General features: G+C 38.6%; 1 protein-coding gene across 14 annotated transcripts in view; it reads left to right on the top strand.

The window, feature by feature from the left end:
* Positions 1-18560, top strand: part of PARD3 (par-3 family cell polarity regulator) — a 444327-nt gene that overhangs the window by 184193 nt on the left and 241574 nt on the right. For 9 of the 14 annotated variants that reach the window (XR_009420516.1, XM_059493593.1, XM_059493627.1 and 6 more), the window contains exon 5: positions 9261-9392. The exons of the other annotated variants lie outside the window; for them this stretch is intronic. Coding sequence is in view for 8 of the 9 variants with exons in the window: in XM_059493593.1 (XP_059349576.1) it covers positions 9261-9392 (132 nt within the window). In the remaining variant the exon portion in view is untranslated. The remainder of the gene's footprint in view (positions 1-9260; positions 9393-18560) is intronic. 14 annotated transcript variants of the gene reach the window in all.

Raw genomic sequence — 18560 nt, forward strand, 5'->3', positions numbered from 1 at the left:
TTCACAGAATCACAGTTGAGCTGAGGTTGGAAGGTACCTCTGGAGATTGTTGGGTTCAGCCTGCCTGGTCAGAGCAGGGGCAGCTAGGGCAGGTTACTCAGGTCTGGGTCCAGCCAGGTTTTGAGAATGTACATCTCCAAGGATGGAGCCTGCACCACCTTTCTGGGCAACCTCTTCCAGTGTTCGATCATTCTCAGAATAAGAAACTTGTTTTCTTATGTTTTGATGGAATAATTTGTGTTTCTTGATGTGCCCTCTGCCTCAGGTGCTTTCATGAATACCATGAAGTATTGTCTGTCTTTAGTACAGTTGCTGGTGATATTTTTAGTGCAATGAAAACTCTATGAAATAGCTCAAAATTCCTGACTTTCAAAATGTGAAAACACATATGTTTCTTGCCACCACCAGCAAGTTGGGAATAACAGACACAAAGTGAAAAATCCTTGCCTAGTGCACAGAGGTAACAGCCAGTGTGCATCATTTGATGCTATGCTGTTCCATTAGCTGAGGGCTGTGTACATGGACAGCATTCAGCTGTTGGCATTCAAAAGTCAGTCATGACCACATGTTAAGCAGGCAAAAAGCCAACAACAAAACAAATAAATCCAAAGTGAAGGTATAATTTTCTCCATCTCCTTTGTTGTTTTACCTCCTTTTGCTTCAAGTCATCCATTTGTGGATGCCCATCTGTCAAATCTCCTCTCTGCCCCTCTAAAGATATCAGTGCAAGATCTGAGAGCTGGTGAGTTTTTTCCACTTCTGCTCTCAGGCTGAGCAAGTCTGTTAAACACATTGCCTTTGTTTTTCATCAGTGATGTAGGAAGGATGTGTGTTTGTGTCCCAGTCTCACGGCAGGTGATGGGTGGGCAGTGTCTGGGTGAGCAATGCCTGCTCCACAGCTGAGGGGACTCAGTGCTGCATCATGAGCTGGGAGTGCCAAGGAGGGTCAGGGTGAGAGAGTCTCCCGCTCGTGATAAAGGAGTGCTGGAATGTGCACAGGTTGTTTGTCTTTCCGCTTCGCTAAATGCAGTGCTCAGCACCTCTCTGAGAGCTATACTGAGAGCTGTACTGAAAGCTATACTGAAAACAGAGAGCTCTAAAGTATGTGGTATAGGATAATTGAAGATTTTTCCTCTGCCCTTTTTCTAAGTGAGGGTGTACTTTGTAAATTCCCGTGTTTAAGTGTTTGTCTCTATTGGTATTAATTTTTTATGTTTTTGCAGCTCTTCCTTGGTTTGAGGGTGAAAGGCTGGTCCTGACAGAGTAGATTGATAAAAGACTGAGTAAGTTTAAAAAAACCCCCAACAGTTAGATGTTCAGGTTTAGTGGATTTTTTTATTTCCCAAGGTTAGAAGCACATATATTTTTCCTGGTAATATATATGGATCTTTGTTTTGACCTGCTTTCATCTATTTAGTTGTAACCTACAACCATGCAACCATAATACATTTGTTGTTCAAGAGCGTTTGAAGATTAAAATATTTGTCTGTCTTGCTTTCTGGTTATTAAGGTTATGTATTGCTGCAAAACATGTTTGGGTTTTGGCTGAATGTATATCTAGCAAGAAGTTTAAAGTACAATTCAGGTTGCAGGGTATGCTTCCCAACAGTGTTCAGATATGAACCTGCAAATTTTAAACAGTGAATATTTAATGTTTTTGCTAAATCTGTTGCATTTTAAAATTCACTTATCTCATCTAGCAATGAATAAAGACTTGACAACCAAGCCGTATCAGAATAAAATTCACTCATATGTGGAACTAATCAGTGCAAAGGAGGAGTAAGGCTGGGGAGGAGATGTTAAGCTTTAGTTAGTGGGGAAAATCAGCTCCAGTAAATACAGGAATTCCTGGTCACTTCTGTTATCACTGATTTTGAGGCTGAAACAGAGGTCACAGCCTGGTTTAGTTTCACAGCCTGATGGGATGATCATTGTGTGCTGCCATCCAGTTTTGTTGTCTCTATAAATGAGCTCTTCAGCTCTTGTGTACAGATGTCCAGCTGGAGAGCACTGCCTGCTGAGCCTGTGAAGTAAATGAAACAGGAACAAAAGCTAAAATAATAATATGAAGGAAGATGGGAAGCTGTTCAGTGTGAGGAACTCCAGTGAAACTGCAAGGAGCTAGGGATGTCTGTGCTGCTGTAAACTCAGATAAAAGGGAAACACTGCTACAAGCCCCTGGCCGGTTCCTCTCTGGGCCTTCCTCCACAGATCCTGGGAGGAATTCTGGCTGAGGTCTGAGTGAATTGGCAAGTTGGGTGAGGTGATGGATGCTTTGCTAGGAGCCCAGTGGAGCTCCTGGTCCGTATCATTCCATATGGAGGAGGCAGTGGTGTGTGAGTGCTGCTGGGGAAGAGATACCGTGGGTTTGGGACATTGCCTTTGTGGTTCTGACCTTAAAAACCTGCTCTTCTTCATGCTGGCCAATGTAATGAAGAAAGGGGAAAATCAGTTCCATTAGTTGGAGAAGACAGACTGGTTACCTCCTATCCCAGCCTCCTTTGTTCATTTCAGAGCATCAGATGCGAGTTTCTAAACATAGAGACAGTCAGTTGCAGCATTTCAGTGGTATGGCCAATTAAAAGCATCTACTTGGCATTTAAAAGGCTGCTGGTGGCTTATAAGATGTTCTTCATTTTGAGATCTAAATATAAGGTTGTCATGAAGTTTCCTATATCCCCTTGTTTCCTGTTTCTCTTAGCTTCTTAAATATATTTATATTGACATTCAATTTGTTAAATCCTGTTTTCAGAGGCTGCTTTGAAATTAATTAATTAGCAGCTTTTTTTCCCCTTCTTTAATTTCTTGGCTCTCCCAAAGAATCGAATGCATCATATCAACACTTAAAATAAACAACTTTAGAAATTATATTTTCTCTAAATCCAAATTGGCATAAAATGTATAAATCTGGGTACAAAAGCAAATATCTGGTGAAAATGGCAGGACTGTGCATAATTATATTATTGCATTTAAACAGATACCCATATAGATTCGTGTACTGGTGGATATGCATAAGAACTCTTTAGATGCCTTTAAAGTGGCACAGAAAAAGAGAATATTCACTTGAATGAAAAATAGTAGAAGGGGAAATGGTTTCCTAAGTATAATGTGTAGAGGAATCAGAACTGTAGCTTCATGACACTTTAACTTAACTGGTTCATTTATTTTTCTCTAAAATGGAGCAGTGGAAAGCCATGTCTTTAGTTACAGTTTCTGAATTATAATTACTGAATATAAACTGTTGTATGTTATTTGAGTTGTTTTGCATTATCCCTTGTGGGGTTATATTAGGAGATTAATAAGTAAAGAGTGAAAGGAAGAAGCAGCTTCTTTCTTGTCCCTCCATCTGAGAAATAAAACTGTTTGGAAACCTCTGGCTTTGCACGTGAACATGCAGAGATCATGACATTTTAAAGTTTTGTGTTGTAAACAAGAGACATCAACAGAATGTTTTGGATGGGCAATATCATGTTTTTTAATTTACTCTTAATTGAGCCAATATTCTTTGACACTGGTATTATGTTTACATATAATACCACTTGCACAGGGAACTGTCTGATTATCATGGCCCATAGTTACTTCTTTTTTTAAGGTCAGGCCTTGCTTATCAGTCAAAGGGTAACATGGAATATATAAATTGGAATATATGGAATATATAATTTGGAAATTTCTGAACTTGAGGTGATAGAACTTAAACAGAACACTGGCTTTTCAAATGCTTTTTTCCTTTTTGTCATCTAATGAGCTCTTCTAGAAGCATAATACATTAATTCCTTTCATGAAACTATACAGAGGGTCATTTCTGAGAAAGGTCTTTCTGAAAATATCCAAATAAATGTGGAGTGGTCATTCTTCTCATCTATTTTCACCATAAATAGGGCATGCAGTTCTTCATTAGACTATTATATTTGTATCTTCTGCAAATCAGCTTTTATCAGTTGGAAATGACCCATGTTCCAGGTCAGAGCTGATAGAAGGGATGAAGCTGTGGTAATTCTTTAATGTGCAAGTCCTCTTTTACTTTCCTCCTTGGAGAGTGGCCTCAGATCAAAGGTTTCTGATACTGGGTGACTGTAACTCATTCCTTTTTCTCTACACTGAATGGCTGGACTGTATCTGCATTATTGCAGCTCCTGGGGTCATGTTCTTCAGTATACATCAGTAAAAGAGCAGCCTTGGAAAATGAATCTGCTGGGAATAAAAGGAAGCTCACCCAAGCAGTAGTGTCAGTTTACTGAGATACATGGATAGTTATAGGAAGTGACTGGTACAGTTAGTTTGGAGGTAAATTACTGACATTTGGGAGAAATTGTTGTTACAAGATGCTATGTTAATAGAGAGAACAGTTCCAAATCTGACATCTGTGTAAGTAGGGTTTTTTTAAAAATGGAATTTCTCTTCATGCAATGCATTTTTTGGGTTAATTAATTTTATATATGTAATGTATTTTCCATGTAAAAGAGACATTTGTGCAGCCTTCTTTGTTTTTTTTGGTTTTGGTTTTTTTTTTAGAACTGGAGATCAATTTGGTCTTATTCCATATTTGTCTAAAATCCAGTTAAAAAGCAGCCGTGAATCCTCATCCAAATAAGAAACTCCAGGAATCTATTTTCTAGACCATCAGACAGCATGGAAAATGGATCTGTGTGTATATTATTTCATTTATAAACAGATGTTTTCATCAGACAGAGTTACTTACATAAACTATGTGAATATTTTGGTAATTAATTACAGCTTTTAGCATCCTGTCTGAGTGACACCGAATTGTTCAAGGTCTACCATGATCATAGTGGAGCATTAAAAGAAATAAGAACAACCTTTAAAACTTGTATGGTGATTCTACAACAATAATTGCCCTTATAGACATGAATTTGGCCAAAGTCTTTCAGGTGGAATTGCAACCTCAAAAGACTAAACAAAGTTTTTTTCATCTCTCATGACAAATCCTCTCTCAGTCTGAGGCCATCACAAGGAGCTAGAGCCAAATAAAGCAGCCTTTTCCAAAGCGCATAGGATACAAGGAAAAAGATTGGATAGCAAAAAATGGTCAGTGCCCAAAATGATCTCTCTTAGTGACTGTCCTAAAGGACACATGGGATACATTTCTATTGCTGTAGAAATAATTTAAGTGAAAACTTGGTTTGCATTTTTGAATTGTCTTTCAGAGAATTACTTTGAAGATGTCTTCAGTGTATTTTACCCCTGTTATGATGCTGTCTAGTTTTGTTTTAAATAAGCAACCAAAATTTGCCACACTTTAGCCATTTGGGAGGTGAAACAAAGGGAAAACCCATTTTCTTCACTATTTGGAAACTAGCAAATGATTTAGCAGACGTGGAACTGTCACCACACCAGGTGGAGAACGTTCTGGTTGGGTTGTGATGCTGGGAGTTTGCCGGGGTACAACTGCAAGTTAAAATCACAAGTGAGTTCATGCAATGACAGCTAGTAATTGAAGTACACAGACCATTTTAATGCATAATTTCCTCTACCAGCTACAGAGTCTTTGATGAGACTCTTGTAACATATTGCAATTCATCTGAAATTAAAAGTATGGCAAAATTGCTTCATTTTTCCTTTCCCCTTTCACCCAATCCTCCAGCAAAACCCCACAGGGACACCATGCTGAACTAAATCTTAGATTATGTGTCCTCATTAAAATTACTCCAAAATGCTGCAGTTAAGTGTAGTGGTGGTATTATGACTTGGCACTTTTAGTATTATATTGATCAATTTCCATTTCAAACATGATAAAGCTGACATGGCCCATGGTCCCCAAAGATGTTTGGGGAAGAAACTTCTTTTTAGAAAATTAGGGCATTTAATTGTAACTGATGATGCATGTCAGCCCTGGTCCCAGGAGGGCTCACAGCTGCATTTCCAGAAGAAATGGGAATTCCCTGAGTGACCCTGATGGCTTCTGTACCATGAAATCTTCTCCTTTATGGGATTGTAGCTAAAAGCGACACACACCTTTTTCTCCAGAGAAAGAGACACACACCTTTTCCTCCTTCCTTTTTCAGCTGGATGTTGGTAGCATGTGTGCTAAAGCTAGATCATGCTGAAGATAAGTACAGCTGTCTGGATTAGCAATTGAATATTTTACACAAGAAATCCCCAGACAGTATATATTTTAAATAGCAGCATCACAGCTGGCTCAGTAAATCCCAATGTCTAAGCTGCAGTGATGCTTTTCACCTGTACCTCTGTGGTTTGTCAGCACAGCTATCTTTGAATTAGCTCTGGTAGTAATGGAAACCCCTGCAAAAATGGGGTTCCAGGTAGCCAGGAGCGCCTTAAGGCTGTGTGCTGTAGGTGCCTGTGAGAAGGATGGTGTGTGGCAGTGCTGGCTGCTGATCGCTCTGCTCCTCCTCCAGTTTGGTGCTTGTCCCAGTGCTGCACTCGTGGGGACAGGGAGAGCTGTTTGCCAGAAAGCAGTGACAAAGAAAGGAGTGGAGGGCTTCTCTGTGCCTGGTGGATCTTCTAATATTTCCCTATTAGGCTAACATCAACATGACTGTGTCTGTGATTGCAGCACTGGTGTTTTATTCCAATCTGGTAATAGCGCTATTTTGATCCTCTGAAGAAAGGTGAGAGGTGAAAGTGCTGAGAAACAAAAAGAGTTACAGAAACCACATGTCTCTACCATTCTGGCTTTTATTTCTGCTGTCACAAAAAATTGCTGAGTGGCTTGGATGTCTTCTGTGTAAAATGAGCTGATTTAAGTCTTAACAGGAAAAAGGCAATCTCCTACAAAAGTGGGCTACAAGCAGAAATGTTTTGGTAGGTGGGATGAATGTACTCTTCTGTCAGCATAGATAATATTAGGTGTAAACTCTTGGCAAAATTCTTGACATTAGTATAGATACACAAGACAGAGGCCTAATTTAACTCTCTGAGCTAAGGTAACTTCACTTACTCTGAGTGTTGTGATATTTGAGACTTTTTACAGCACAAATTTCCAATATAAACTTTGTGCAATGTGACTGTTCATTGTGATTCTGAGACCTGGTGATTGAATAATTGAAGAACAACACATCCCTAGATGAGAATCTTTGCTTCTTTCTTGCTCTTGTGAAATGCTCCTGTGCAGGCATAATGGATGCTGTGTTGGAGAGAGGGCTTTGGATTTTGTAAATAAAAATGTCTTTTAAAAAAGTTTCTATTGAACATTGTAAGCAGGAATCAATAAAAAATGGAATTCTCTATAAAGTACAGAAATACAGAAAATATCTTGTTTCATGGGAAGAAATTTCTGTTCATTCAGACCAGGTGATGTCTGTCAGGTAGTGGGTTATTGTTAGGTGATAATAATGCACGCACCAGCTGCATGGGTGGTTTTGCACATAAAATGATTTTTTGTTATTTCTTTGTCAGATTCTGATTTTGTTGTTATACCTGCCCTCCACTTTGAACAAGAGAAATTGTTGTTTTGGCTTATAGGAGCCATGCCACCCCTGTCACCTGAAGAGGAGAATTGAATAAGAGAAGCAACAGGACAAAAATCAATTTGTGTACACCATTCCTTGGCTTTTATGATATTTGCTGTACAAAGCTGACTTTGCCTTTCTAAGCAAGACACAGAGCAAGTTTCTAGTTTGCTGTGTGGTTAACCAGAACTGGAATACTGGATTGTTTTCAGTTGCTGCAAGGCACAAAGATTTTGTTCATTTGTGGCAGGGTAAAGTAATTTATGATGGGTATTTGTTAGGCCGGTTACTTGTGCAAACATATTTTTACAAGATTATCTTGTGTTGGATGAATTGAAGCTTCAATGTCTTGAAATGGAAGACTTTATCTTATACTGCAACATCTTTCAAGAAAAGTTACCATCAATTAAGAAAACTTAGGTTTGAAATGCCTGGGAAAAGCTTGGTCTTGCATGGGAAGCTTTTGAAAACTGCTCTATTTCACAGTTATACCAAGACCTGAATTTCTTAGCCAAGCCTGTCATATATATACAAGAAATAAAGTTATGAGGGACAATTGCAAGGGCATTGTAAAGTTGTGAAGGACAACTGTAAGATGCTGCATCTAGAATATTGGACTAATATTGTTCCAAGCCAAAGAAATATGAGTGTGGCAAATAGGGAAAGGAAATACTCATGCTGATGGAATGAAGTATTGATTTAAGAGGGGATCAGAAATCTACTGTGTCCTATAAATAAAGAAAATAATAACTTTTAGCTGCAAATGTGCATTCCTGTTTGTTTATTATTTTAGAGGGTTTTGAGATTCCTCAAAGTGGTAATATTGCAAAATATGTAGGACTACAATCCTATTTTAAAAATAGATAGTCTCTCTGAATTATCTGATTTGGCATGAAGATAGACAAACACTGACTGGAAAAAATACTCTGCTTCTGAAGGAAGTATACTTATATATATTATAGTATATTTATAATTCTCTTTTGAAAAGCTAAGCAGAATTTCAGCTCCATGTATTATTTCAGTTGGAAGGAATAAGCTATGTAAGCTATCAGTAACACTGACTTTAGGCTAAAGGTAACTCCCATCATTAAGAATCTGCCTCTGTGCTTTTGTTGGCTTTTAGTGATCAGACTGGGTAAGGACTAATAACCTTTAGAAGCTGAAGAATTTGTACAGCTTGTAGGAAAGATGTGCAGACAAATTCATCAATTAAAAAGAAAGAGAAAAATTATCAGTCTCAGTAGGATCAGTGTATCTCTGTCAGCACAATCTCCATCTGCTGCTGTTCTACAAATGTGACTGTACTTGTACCTTCAGGCAAACCAGGCAAAGCATTATTATGTGAAATAATAAATTCCAGTTTTGAACTCTACAGCGCGCTATTCTGGTTTTAAGGACAGTACCTGGAGCAATGAGACTGCTTTGATTGTAAAATTGATTAAATCCAGAGACTTGGGAAAATGATGTAGTGGCCGTAGCGGTCACTGAGTGCACTCATTTGGTGCATTTGCTCTCAGTGAGAATGAACTGAGGAGAGTGATGCTCTGAAAGCCTTGCTGAGTATGTACTTGGGAATCTGTGCACTAGAGGTCTGAGGTTGGAAAAAGAGGAAGGGAAGCATGAGTGGGTGGAAGATCTACAATTCCACCCAGGCTTTATTTGGGTGTCCCTGGCATTAAGGAACAGGAGCTCTTGCCCTTGAGTGGCCGAGCCATCGCGCTGTCCTTGGGTCCAGTCTTCCTCTTGTATTCATTTAATAACCAGCTGCATTGTTAATGTGCAAGGACTGGTTGTTTTTTATAAGACCCTTTTTTGTTTCTTTTAAACTAGAAAGATGAAAACTACAGAAGCCTACCACGAGATACTAGTAGCTGGTCTAACCAGTTTCAGAGAGACAATGCTCGTTCATCGTTAAGTGCCAGTCATCCCATGGTGGACAAGTGGCTGGAGAGGCAAGAACAGGTAATATATATGTGTATATATATATTACTTTATCAATCTAATCTTTATGCTACTCCAAGCTATTACAAAGAAGTGTATTCTTACCTGACATAGGTTCTTTAAGCATGATAGAAACACCTGCAGTATGCTGACTACATTTGTGTGGGATACCTTCTGCTTCAAAAAAACCTGCTAAAATGGACACCTGAAAATAATTTCATTTTTGAGTTCATAAATGCATTCCTATAGTATATGGAGTGCTGCTGTTCTTCACAACTGATATCAACAGGGTTATTTTAATTAGTGTTATTTTGGTAAACACTCTGCCACTGAAATCCAACAATGATACTACATAATAGCCAAATGTGGGCCAGTTTTGGCACTGCACTTTTAAATGCTTGTTATTTTTAACACCATAAAACATATTAATTATAAATTTTAAGACAGTATTATATTTGTTTAGTGTATATTTATATTGATTTTTATCTTAGTCTTTTTTGAAACACTTAGTTGTTCCAATTTGTCGTTGTTTTTAATCAATTAATTTATTTCTTAATTTGTTTATAAGCTTGTAGTCACAGAGATTTAAAGGTCTGAAATTCAAATTACCTAGCAGTCACTTCATGTCTTTGTATATGCCTGAAATTTTCAAAGAAATGTCTTCAGATGTGTACAGAAAATGCATCTTTAATATGGAAATTTGAAATACAGCAGCAAGCTCACATGTAGGGTAGTGCATATGTAGCATTATTGCCTCATTTTTTCTTTATGCAATGTGCCGTGAAAATACAGAATTTTTGCGTCGAACAACAATGTACAAATTTTCTATTTTACAGCAATAGGACATAAACCCAGAATTTGCTGTATGCAGAAGAGCTTCAAAATGAAATTTGCTATTTGACACGGCCCAGGCTTTGTTACACTGACTGTGTGAATGGAGGGGAAGGTTTATAATCCAATGCCTGATGTCCTGGGCCTGATCTGCACCCACGTATTCCTTACTGATATTTGAAGTTTGGCATTGCCAAATCATAGCATTCTTTCAAACCCCTTCTTAGTTTAAAATGAGCTTAAATAATATCACAGAGTATTAAAAAACCCCCTCAACCTCCTCCCAAATGTGAGTTATTAACTATTTTTATGCTTTGTAATTATCTGCAAATTGATTATATATTCTATGAGAAAAATTCTGTCTTTGGTCTTTCTATTCTTTCCTGTGCACATTTAATGTCAGCATTCCTTCCATTGCTGTTTTCCTCCAAGATACAGTGTTAGGTTGGATGAAGTGAGCTGCTGTCTCTGTCAGCCTGTGTTGAAAGGGAAAGTCAGTGCCCAGATGTGAAGGCAGCTCCGGTGTCAGTTCTGCTTGTTTGATGTTGTTGAGGCACATTTCCATGCATCGTTAGATTCGCACTGTGGCATTTAATGAAACTGTTGTCTCAGCAAAAGGAGTTGGATTAGAAATCTTAATAGTGATCATCTTGTAAAATGTTGGGTACATGAAATTTTAATATATCATGTTTCATATTAAGCTTTGTGTTGATTTTAGTCTCGGAACAGCTTAACTAGTTCAATTTGTTCACCAATTATGTAAATAATTTGCCAGTAATGGTAGACTGGAAGCATATTTGTTAGCAGAGTCAACTGTTCACAGTTTGAATTTGTAAATATGATGTTTCTTTAGAGCAAGTTCTCTGCTTTTTGTTTGTTTGTAGTGGTGTTTTTTTTAAGAAGAGAGATGGTTTATTCTTTGAATATGTTAAAGATTCTGCATTCTGGAGAACTAAGTCTGTTGGGAGAGTGGGATGCACTATAGGGAAGAAGGGAAGGGCCTGGTAGGGGAGGGAGTAGCTGCAGACAGAGATGTTCTTCCACACATTTTGGCATTTTAATATCTTCTTCGGTATCCACTGTGGGATGTTATTTCCCACCGGTTAAACCTTCACTTCTGAGAAGGGGAAGCTCAAGCAACAAGGTTGCAATCTGGCATAATCAATTAATTTAGCAGCTTGTAGTTGTGTTGCTGTGTGCTTGGCAGAGCTGTGGAGGGGCTGGAGCACTCTGTGCACCCTGCCAGGATGTGCATCAAGAGTAGCAGACTGCAGGTCTGGCACCAAGGGTAAGGCAGCAAGAGTGCCAAGAAACCTGTAGGGCAGAACCCCCAGATACCAGGGGTATTAATAGTCCTGCTCTAACATGCCTTTATGGCTCTTCAGAGAAGGTAGTGGAAAACATTGAGTTCATCTTGCTGACTCCAGAGACTTTTTGTTGGATGAAGGCTCTTCTGTCTGGGCTCAAATTACTTCTCTTAAACCTGGCTTCATCTCTTTCTTTTGAATATGAGACAAGAAAGAATTCCAGGATGATCTCTGTCACCTTCTAGCATAAATGAATATTCACTGGAATTACTTTTTGAAAGCGTGATGTTCCAAAGAAATACAATTATTTTTGTGTGCACAGCACCTCATTTCCTATAAACAACAGTAGGGAGCAAACTGTAATTCTGTAGCATCACAGCTCATTCTGAAGATGGAACGAGACATTGTTTCTGGAAACCATTATAAACCACTGTAGCAGGCATTAATAAGGGCATAGAATTAGAAATGTTCAAGTAGGTGTTAGAGAAGTAGTTCTGTAAACTTCTCTGTGTTTTTTGTGCCTAAAAATGGAGGAATGTATGAAACCCGTTAAAATTTCTGGCAGTAGTTGCTTTTGCTTGTATTTGTGGAGTTTTACTTGGGTTCTAGTAAATTAGAGTGATACATCAAATAAATGGAAAAGATTGTCTGGTTTACAAGTCCTTTAAGGTGTTATGCTTGTATGTGCTGGTTAGCTATATGTGCCAAGCAATTGTTCCCAGTTAGTTCCAGAGCCCTCTGGCTGTCGACAGGGCAAATGGCCCGTGTGTTTCTCAGTAACTTCTGGTATTTCTCAAGCCCGTGAGATAAGTGATGTGAAACTCTGTATCAAAGAATAATTTCACCACTATGGAGTCAAAAATGCAAATTCAGTTTCAGAATACTTTTAGAAAGGTAGGGATTTTTAAGGGACTTTTTACAAGAGCATTGTAGTGGTAGGACAAAGGGGGAGTATGGCTTTAAACTGACAGAGAATAGATTTAGGTTATATATAAGAAATAAACTTTTCATTAGGATGGTGGTGAGGCACTGAAACCAGTTGCTCTAAGAAGTGGATGCCCCATCCCATCAAGGCCAGGTTGGATGGGGCTCTGAGCAACCTGGTCTAGTGAAAGATGTCCATGGCAGAGGGGTTGGAGCTAGAGGTGATCTTTCAGGTCCCTTCCAGCCCAACCATTCTGTGATTCTGTCACATTGTATTTTTTACTTTTTCACTCAATTTATACTTTTTTACAGATTGTAAAGTACTAGGGGAAAAAAAAGTGCAGTCTTTAATTTGATTCTGAAATATGTTAAAAAAAAAAAGTAGGTTTTTATTCTTTGCCTTGACCTCTGCAACATCTTCCTTTTCTCCACAGCAACCAAACTTTAAAGAATAGTTGAAAAATCTTATTTTCTCTGAAATTTATTCATATATGTGGTAATGTCACTTTTATTTGAGAACTCTTTCTTCCCTCAGTTCACCTCAAGACTTGCTTGGACCCTGATCAAATCTGGCCTCATGCTGTTTCATACCAGGGAGACATGAAAGGGAATGCGTGAAAGAGTTAAAGTTTTCACCAGTTCCTTAAGTTTAGGTACACAGAAACTTTCTCTCACATGGTCATTTTTGTTTTATTAGTCAAATATTGGAACTGACAGCAAGCAAGACACCATGAGTTGAAACATTCCTTGCTCAGGTGGTTGGAAATGGGTGTGGGGACAGCAGGAGAGAAAACCATAAAACAGCCTCACTTAAGTATGAAGCAGTTGATCAGATTTGCAAATACAACAAGTTTAGTGCCGTTAAAACAATATGTAATTCTATATACATACAGGTATATATATTTTTATACATTCATGTATTTGATGTATGTCTGCATTTATTGGTGCATGAAAACAAAGTAGGAGATGGAGTAAAATTTCATAGTTATTACTGAAGAACATGTGTGATTCCTAAGTGCCCTGTAGCTTTCTGGTATCCAGCAAAAGCCAGACTAGAGCAACTCAAATGCATTCTAAATGGCAAAAGAAGCTGGTTACTACTGCTCTCTTCTTGAGCAGAAGTGTGCTGTATGGAACACTTCCCTCAGTTATTTTTGTTCATGACATCTGTCCATAGTAATCTGGTTCAGTTTCTCTGGTTCCTGTTGCAGCAGGATCAGACATGGCAGTAGCATATGGGTCTTGTATCTCCAGCTGTAGAGTACCTGCCTTCAGCTTGTATTTTCAGCAAAATAAGGCCTGCTTTTAATATGATTGAATATGCTCCCTTCAAACATTTGGGTACTATAAATTAATGCATTTCAGCACTGTCAGTTAGAAAAAAAAAATCAAAGCTTCAGAGATAGGTTGGTGAATTTAAACCACTAATTTAATGTGGATTTGTCAAATTTTCATGTAACAATGAAAAACCTGTTTCTATTTCATGCTTTAAGGAAGAAGGCAGTAATGCTGCTGATTTATTTTGTTTATTTCTAAATGTTTCATAGTGCTATGGCTAATGTATATGTTTTTGTTTTCACTAGTGTACCTCTTTTGTGCTTCTCCTTGTCTGACAGATGGATTTTGGCTTTTTTCCCCTAGGTTTTTTCTTTTATTGTTGCTGTAACTGCAGTGGAAGGGTCTGTGAATTCTGGTTCATGTCCTGAAGATGAGGAAGGCTTGGGGATGGAGGCTCTTATCTCAAACTCCTCACATGTAGAGGAAAATTACAGTAAAAATTATTGTCATTGTAATGAGTTGGGCTTTAAGATTTGGAAAAAGGAATACCTAGGCTTCAGTTAGAGGAATAATTTTTAACTGGTTATCCATTACTCTGTAAAATTCCAGGATAGAGTCTATTGCTTTCCTCTCTCTCCAGGACCATGCACTTCATAATTAGTCTCTTGTGATAATGACCTTAATGAACATGGAACCATGGCAGCATATACATTGTAAAATACAAAGATAGTTTTAAAGCTTATCATACTCCCTATAAAGGACATCTATCACAAAAATGGAGAAATGCAAGTGTTCAGAGCTCTAGGCATAGTGCAGAGAGCTTTTTGGGGGGGTCATCAGTGGAGGTCCCATGTGAAATGCAGGGAATGTTTGTGTGTGTAACCATGAGGCTGCCCAGCATTTGTGAAACTAGGCAAGAACACTGAAGCTGATAATGGGAGCAGTCAATGTAACCAAATGGCATGGGTTTGCTTGTTTCTGGCTTGGCACATGATTTAATATTCAGTAATTGTGCATAGTTGTAACCAGGGGCAGGTTGAAGTGACCAGTGCATTGGAGGAGGATTTACTTAAGGTTTGTGTTAATTAAAGAGTTGGTTGGAAGACCTCAAGGTGCCCCTGCAGGAGTTCAAAGTATCCCCAGTCCCATATCCACTCGCATGTAAAGGTTTTTTACTACTTAGATAGATTCTTGGCCCTGGATCACACTGGCTTCGCTCTGATAGGGCTGTCAACACCCCAACAGCTGCAGCTGTTGTTTCTTCTGGATTTGGTACTGTGAAGATGATGGCAATCTTGTTTTGGCCAAGGAGTATTTTCTCTTACCGGTGCTGCTACAGGTAATTAGGAATTGAGTGCTCCCTTTATTTCTCTATATTGGCAAGACGTGGACTGTTTCAGCACAGGAGCTCAAATGCTCGGATGAAATGTAAGCTATCGAGTGCTGGCTTCTCCGCCTCCACTCAGCATGAAGAGGGACAATTTCAGCTCAGGAAGGGCAGTGGTCTGAGGCAGCCAAATGCCCTGACTGCCAGAATAGCACCCTGACATCTTGGAGCTGTAACTAAAGAAGCATTTAATGTTTTCCTTACTTTTTTCCTCCTTTTTTTCTTTGACCAATCACCTCTATGAAATATTTTGTATATGTAATATGGTCAAAATCTGTATGCAATTTCCAATAGCATTTGACTTCCCATAAGAGTGTTGTGGTATTGGTGTATCACTGATGTGTATGGGACCACAATTTAGTAATTATTCTCTAGATTTGTTTCAATGTTTTCCCTCTGTTGCTTTTATTAGATAGGAGAAAATGCTATGCATTTCAATTAAATTTGATTTTTAAATCCTGTCTTGATATTTTTTTCTGATTTTTTTTTGGTGTTCCTACACCCACAAAAGAGTTTTTATGTCTCCTGAAGTCAAAAGAATATCTGTGATTTCCTGTACAAACCTTAGATGTGAATATGTTAATACAGATATTCGTTGAATATTCTCTGAATGTTTGTGTATAACTACAGAAACAAAGAAGCCTTAAAGAAAAGACTTATTTTTATGCCAAATGCACCAGTTTGTACAGAGATAGAATCAAATTTCAAGATACAACCAATGAAGTATGCATTAGCGTCAAGAAAATATTAATGTGGAATTTATAAGTCTGTGCTCTTTCATAGAAAATGGCCATTTCTGGACATGACCATAATTGTATACTTTGGAGAGAAAAGACTTTTCTTATTTGTCTTGGAGTCATGAACAGATTTGAAGTTGTTTTTCAGTGCTGAGGATTTCAGTTTATATGAGGTAGGAGGTTGGAATAAACAGCTTTATTGCTTGGGGACAGCTGTAGTGGTGATGCTTTCATAAACACTGTTTCATACTGGCATCTATCTTGTTCTCCTTTCAAAAATAATATGTCATTTCATACTGTGTATTAAATAGGTGAGGCAGTTGGAGGCTACAGTCTGCTTTCAGTTATATGCTGCTGTGTAGATATGAATTCAGTGGCAGAATGTAACTCCATATGTGTCCACATTTAAAAAATTAAAAAAAAAAAAAAAAAAAAAAAGCGAAACCAAACACAGAAATGGCAATTTAACACAAATACTCATGGTTTTTAATTATCACAGAAAAAGACATGCATCATGTTCAGGTGTGTATATCCTCACACACGAACAGTCTCATTCTCAAAGATGTTTAAGTATGAGCAGGCAGATGATGGACTGGTCTGAAAGGTAAAGGATGAACAGCCTATATTGGAAGATACCTGGTGACCTGGTCCTACCTTGTGTGGGAAGGAGAGCCTAAGTGAGACTGCCTGGTACCCTGTCCAGGCCTGTTTGACCACCTCCAGTGATGGGGAATGTATCATGATGTTCTTAGGGAGATTCTTCCAGTAATTGATTTTTCTGACTATAACAAAATCCCCCAAAATCTGGAATTAAACCAAACAAAAAAAAAACCACACCACCACCAAATCTTTCTGGTATTAAGATGAAATCTTGCCTGAAGTAACTGCTACCTGTAGCCCCTTGTCTTCTCTTTGTGAACAGAAAGCCTCTGTCCTCTCTGTAGCCACCATTTCAGTACTCAAATAATGTGGTGAGATCCCCCTGGGCCTTTTCCAGGGAGAAAAGACTTAACTTCCTCAGTCCTTCACAGTGCATGCTTTCCAACCTTTACTCATCTTCCTGGGCCTCTTCTGAACCTTCTCCAGTGCATCCTTGTCTGTCATGGACTGTGGCAGCCAGAACTTGATGCATTTCTGCAGGTGCAGCCTGACAAGCACTGAAAGGAGTGAGATAGCACAACTCTGTTACTGTCTGCTATAATACCCACTCTGTTTTGCAGAAACTTTTTGGGAAGTGTTGTCACACATGAAAAGTGTTTTCTGACTTGCTAGTAACCATAGACTGCTATTTTTCTGCCCTTTTGGACCAAGCTGTTTAAATAATCCTGTTGTTATGGTAATTTATGGTAATGAATGTACCATACCAGCAGTATGAATAATACTCTCTAAAATTGCAGAGAGATCCTGTAGGAAGCTTTCTATTAATTATTGCTGTTAGCTTTTTGACCGTTTCCTAAATATTTTGTGGAACAGTAATATCTTGTTCTTTTTAGACTTCTGTCTGTCCATGGCAGCAGGTCAAATAATGACATCTGAAAATCCATTAATGGCCCTGGAAAAGCTTTTTGTCTAAGGATGTGTCCAGTGTTTTTTTTCTTCCTTGTTTTCTTTCTTCATGCTATGAAAAAGGTCTGTCTTCTCATATGTTTACTTTCTACTCCAGGTGTATATAATATATCCCCATGACTTGTTTATAACAAAAATGCTTTCTGTTTTCACAGTGTGCTTGTTGGTGCTACTGTGCTGTGTCTGCAGCAGTCCTGATGGGAATGTGGCTGGAGTTGGTCTGTTCAGGCCAGCTTGGCCTGGTGATGGTCACAGCTTCCCCCTGCACAGCCTTCCCTGCCTGGCAGAGAGGGGGGACGTGGCCCCGAGTGAGCAGCACTGAGCAGGAGCCTCAATTACAGAGTGCCACAGCAGTGCACAACTGAAATACATTAGTAAAATTAAAATTTGTCCTCATTCCCTCAGTGGGTAATACAGTTAATGAAAATAGATCTGACCAAATTAAGATAATTTATTTCATTAGTTTACGGCACTGTAAAACTTTTCAGGCAGTACAGCCCTTTGGTGCAAACCTGAAATAGATGCAGTTCCACTGTTCACTTCAAAGACCACAAAGGTTAAAACTTTTAAGTGTATTAAAGCAATTCTGTTAATTGTGTCTGTAGAGGATTCTCCCTTGCCCTTCCTGGTAAAGTATTCTTAATTTAAAATTCACATTTATGCTCATTCTGCATTCTAGCCTTATAACCAAAGTGTAAATATGTGATTCCTTGTGTCTTCAAGGCTTAGAAAGAAATTATGCATTTTTGTTTCAGAAGGTGGTACTGGTAGTACATGGTGTTGGTATTTTACCTTTTTTCCCCTTTCATTTTGTATTCTTATTTTCTCTGCTCTACCTTTCTCTTCTTCCTAAGTATGTGCTTATTAATGGTTTGTAATAGAAGTTGCTATGGGGCAGGAGCCAATTCCATGGACGGAAAGAGGTTCCATCTCTACACTCCATTCCCTAAATCCCTTTGCTGTTTTATTTTGTGCAGTCCTGATGCTGGTTTTTTTTCTATGTTCTATCAGAAAGATACCATTTAAAATCAGAAAGTATCCCAGATGCTGTAGGTTTGAGTTTTTTTCACCAAACCGCAGGGCTTGGAAGGGACCTCTGTGGGCCACGTAGTCCGAGCACCTGCTGGAGCAGGTTCACCTTGAGCAGGCTGCACACAAT

This window comes from Ammospiza nelsoni, chromosome 1 (assembly GCF_027579445.1).
Source record: "Ammospiza nelsoni isolate bAmmNel1 chromosome 1, bAmmNel1.pri, whole genome shotgun sequence".
NCBI lineage: Eukaryota > Metazoa > Chordata > Aves > Passeriformes > Passerellidae > Ammospiza > Ammospiza nelsoni.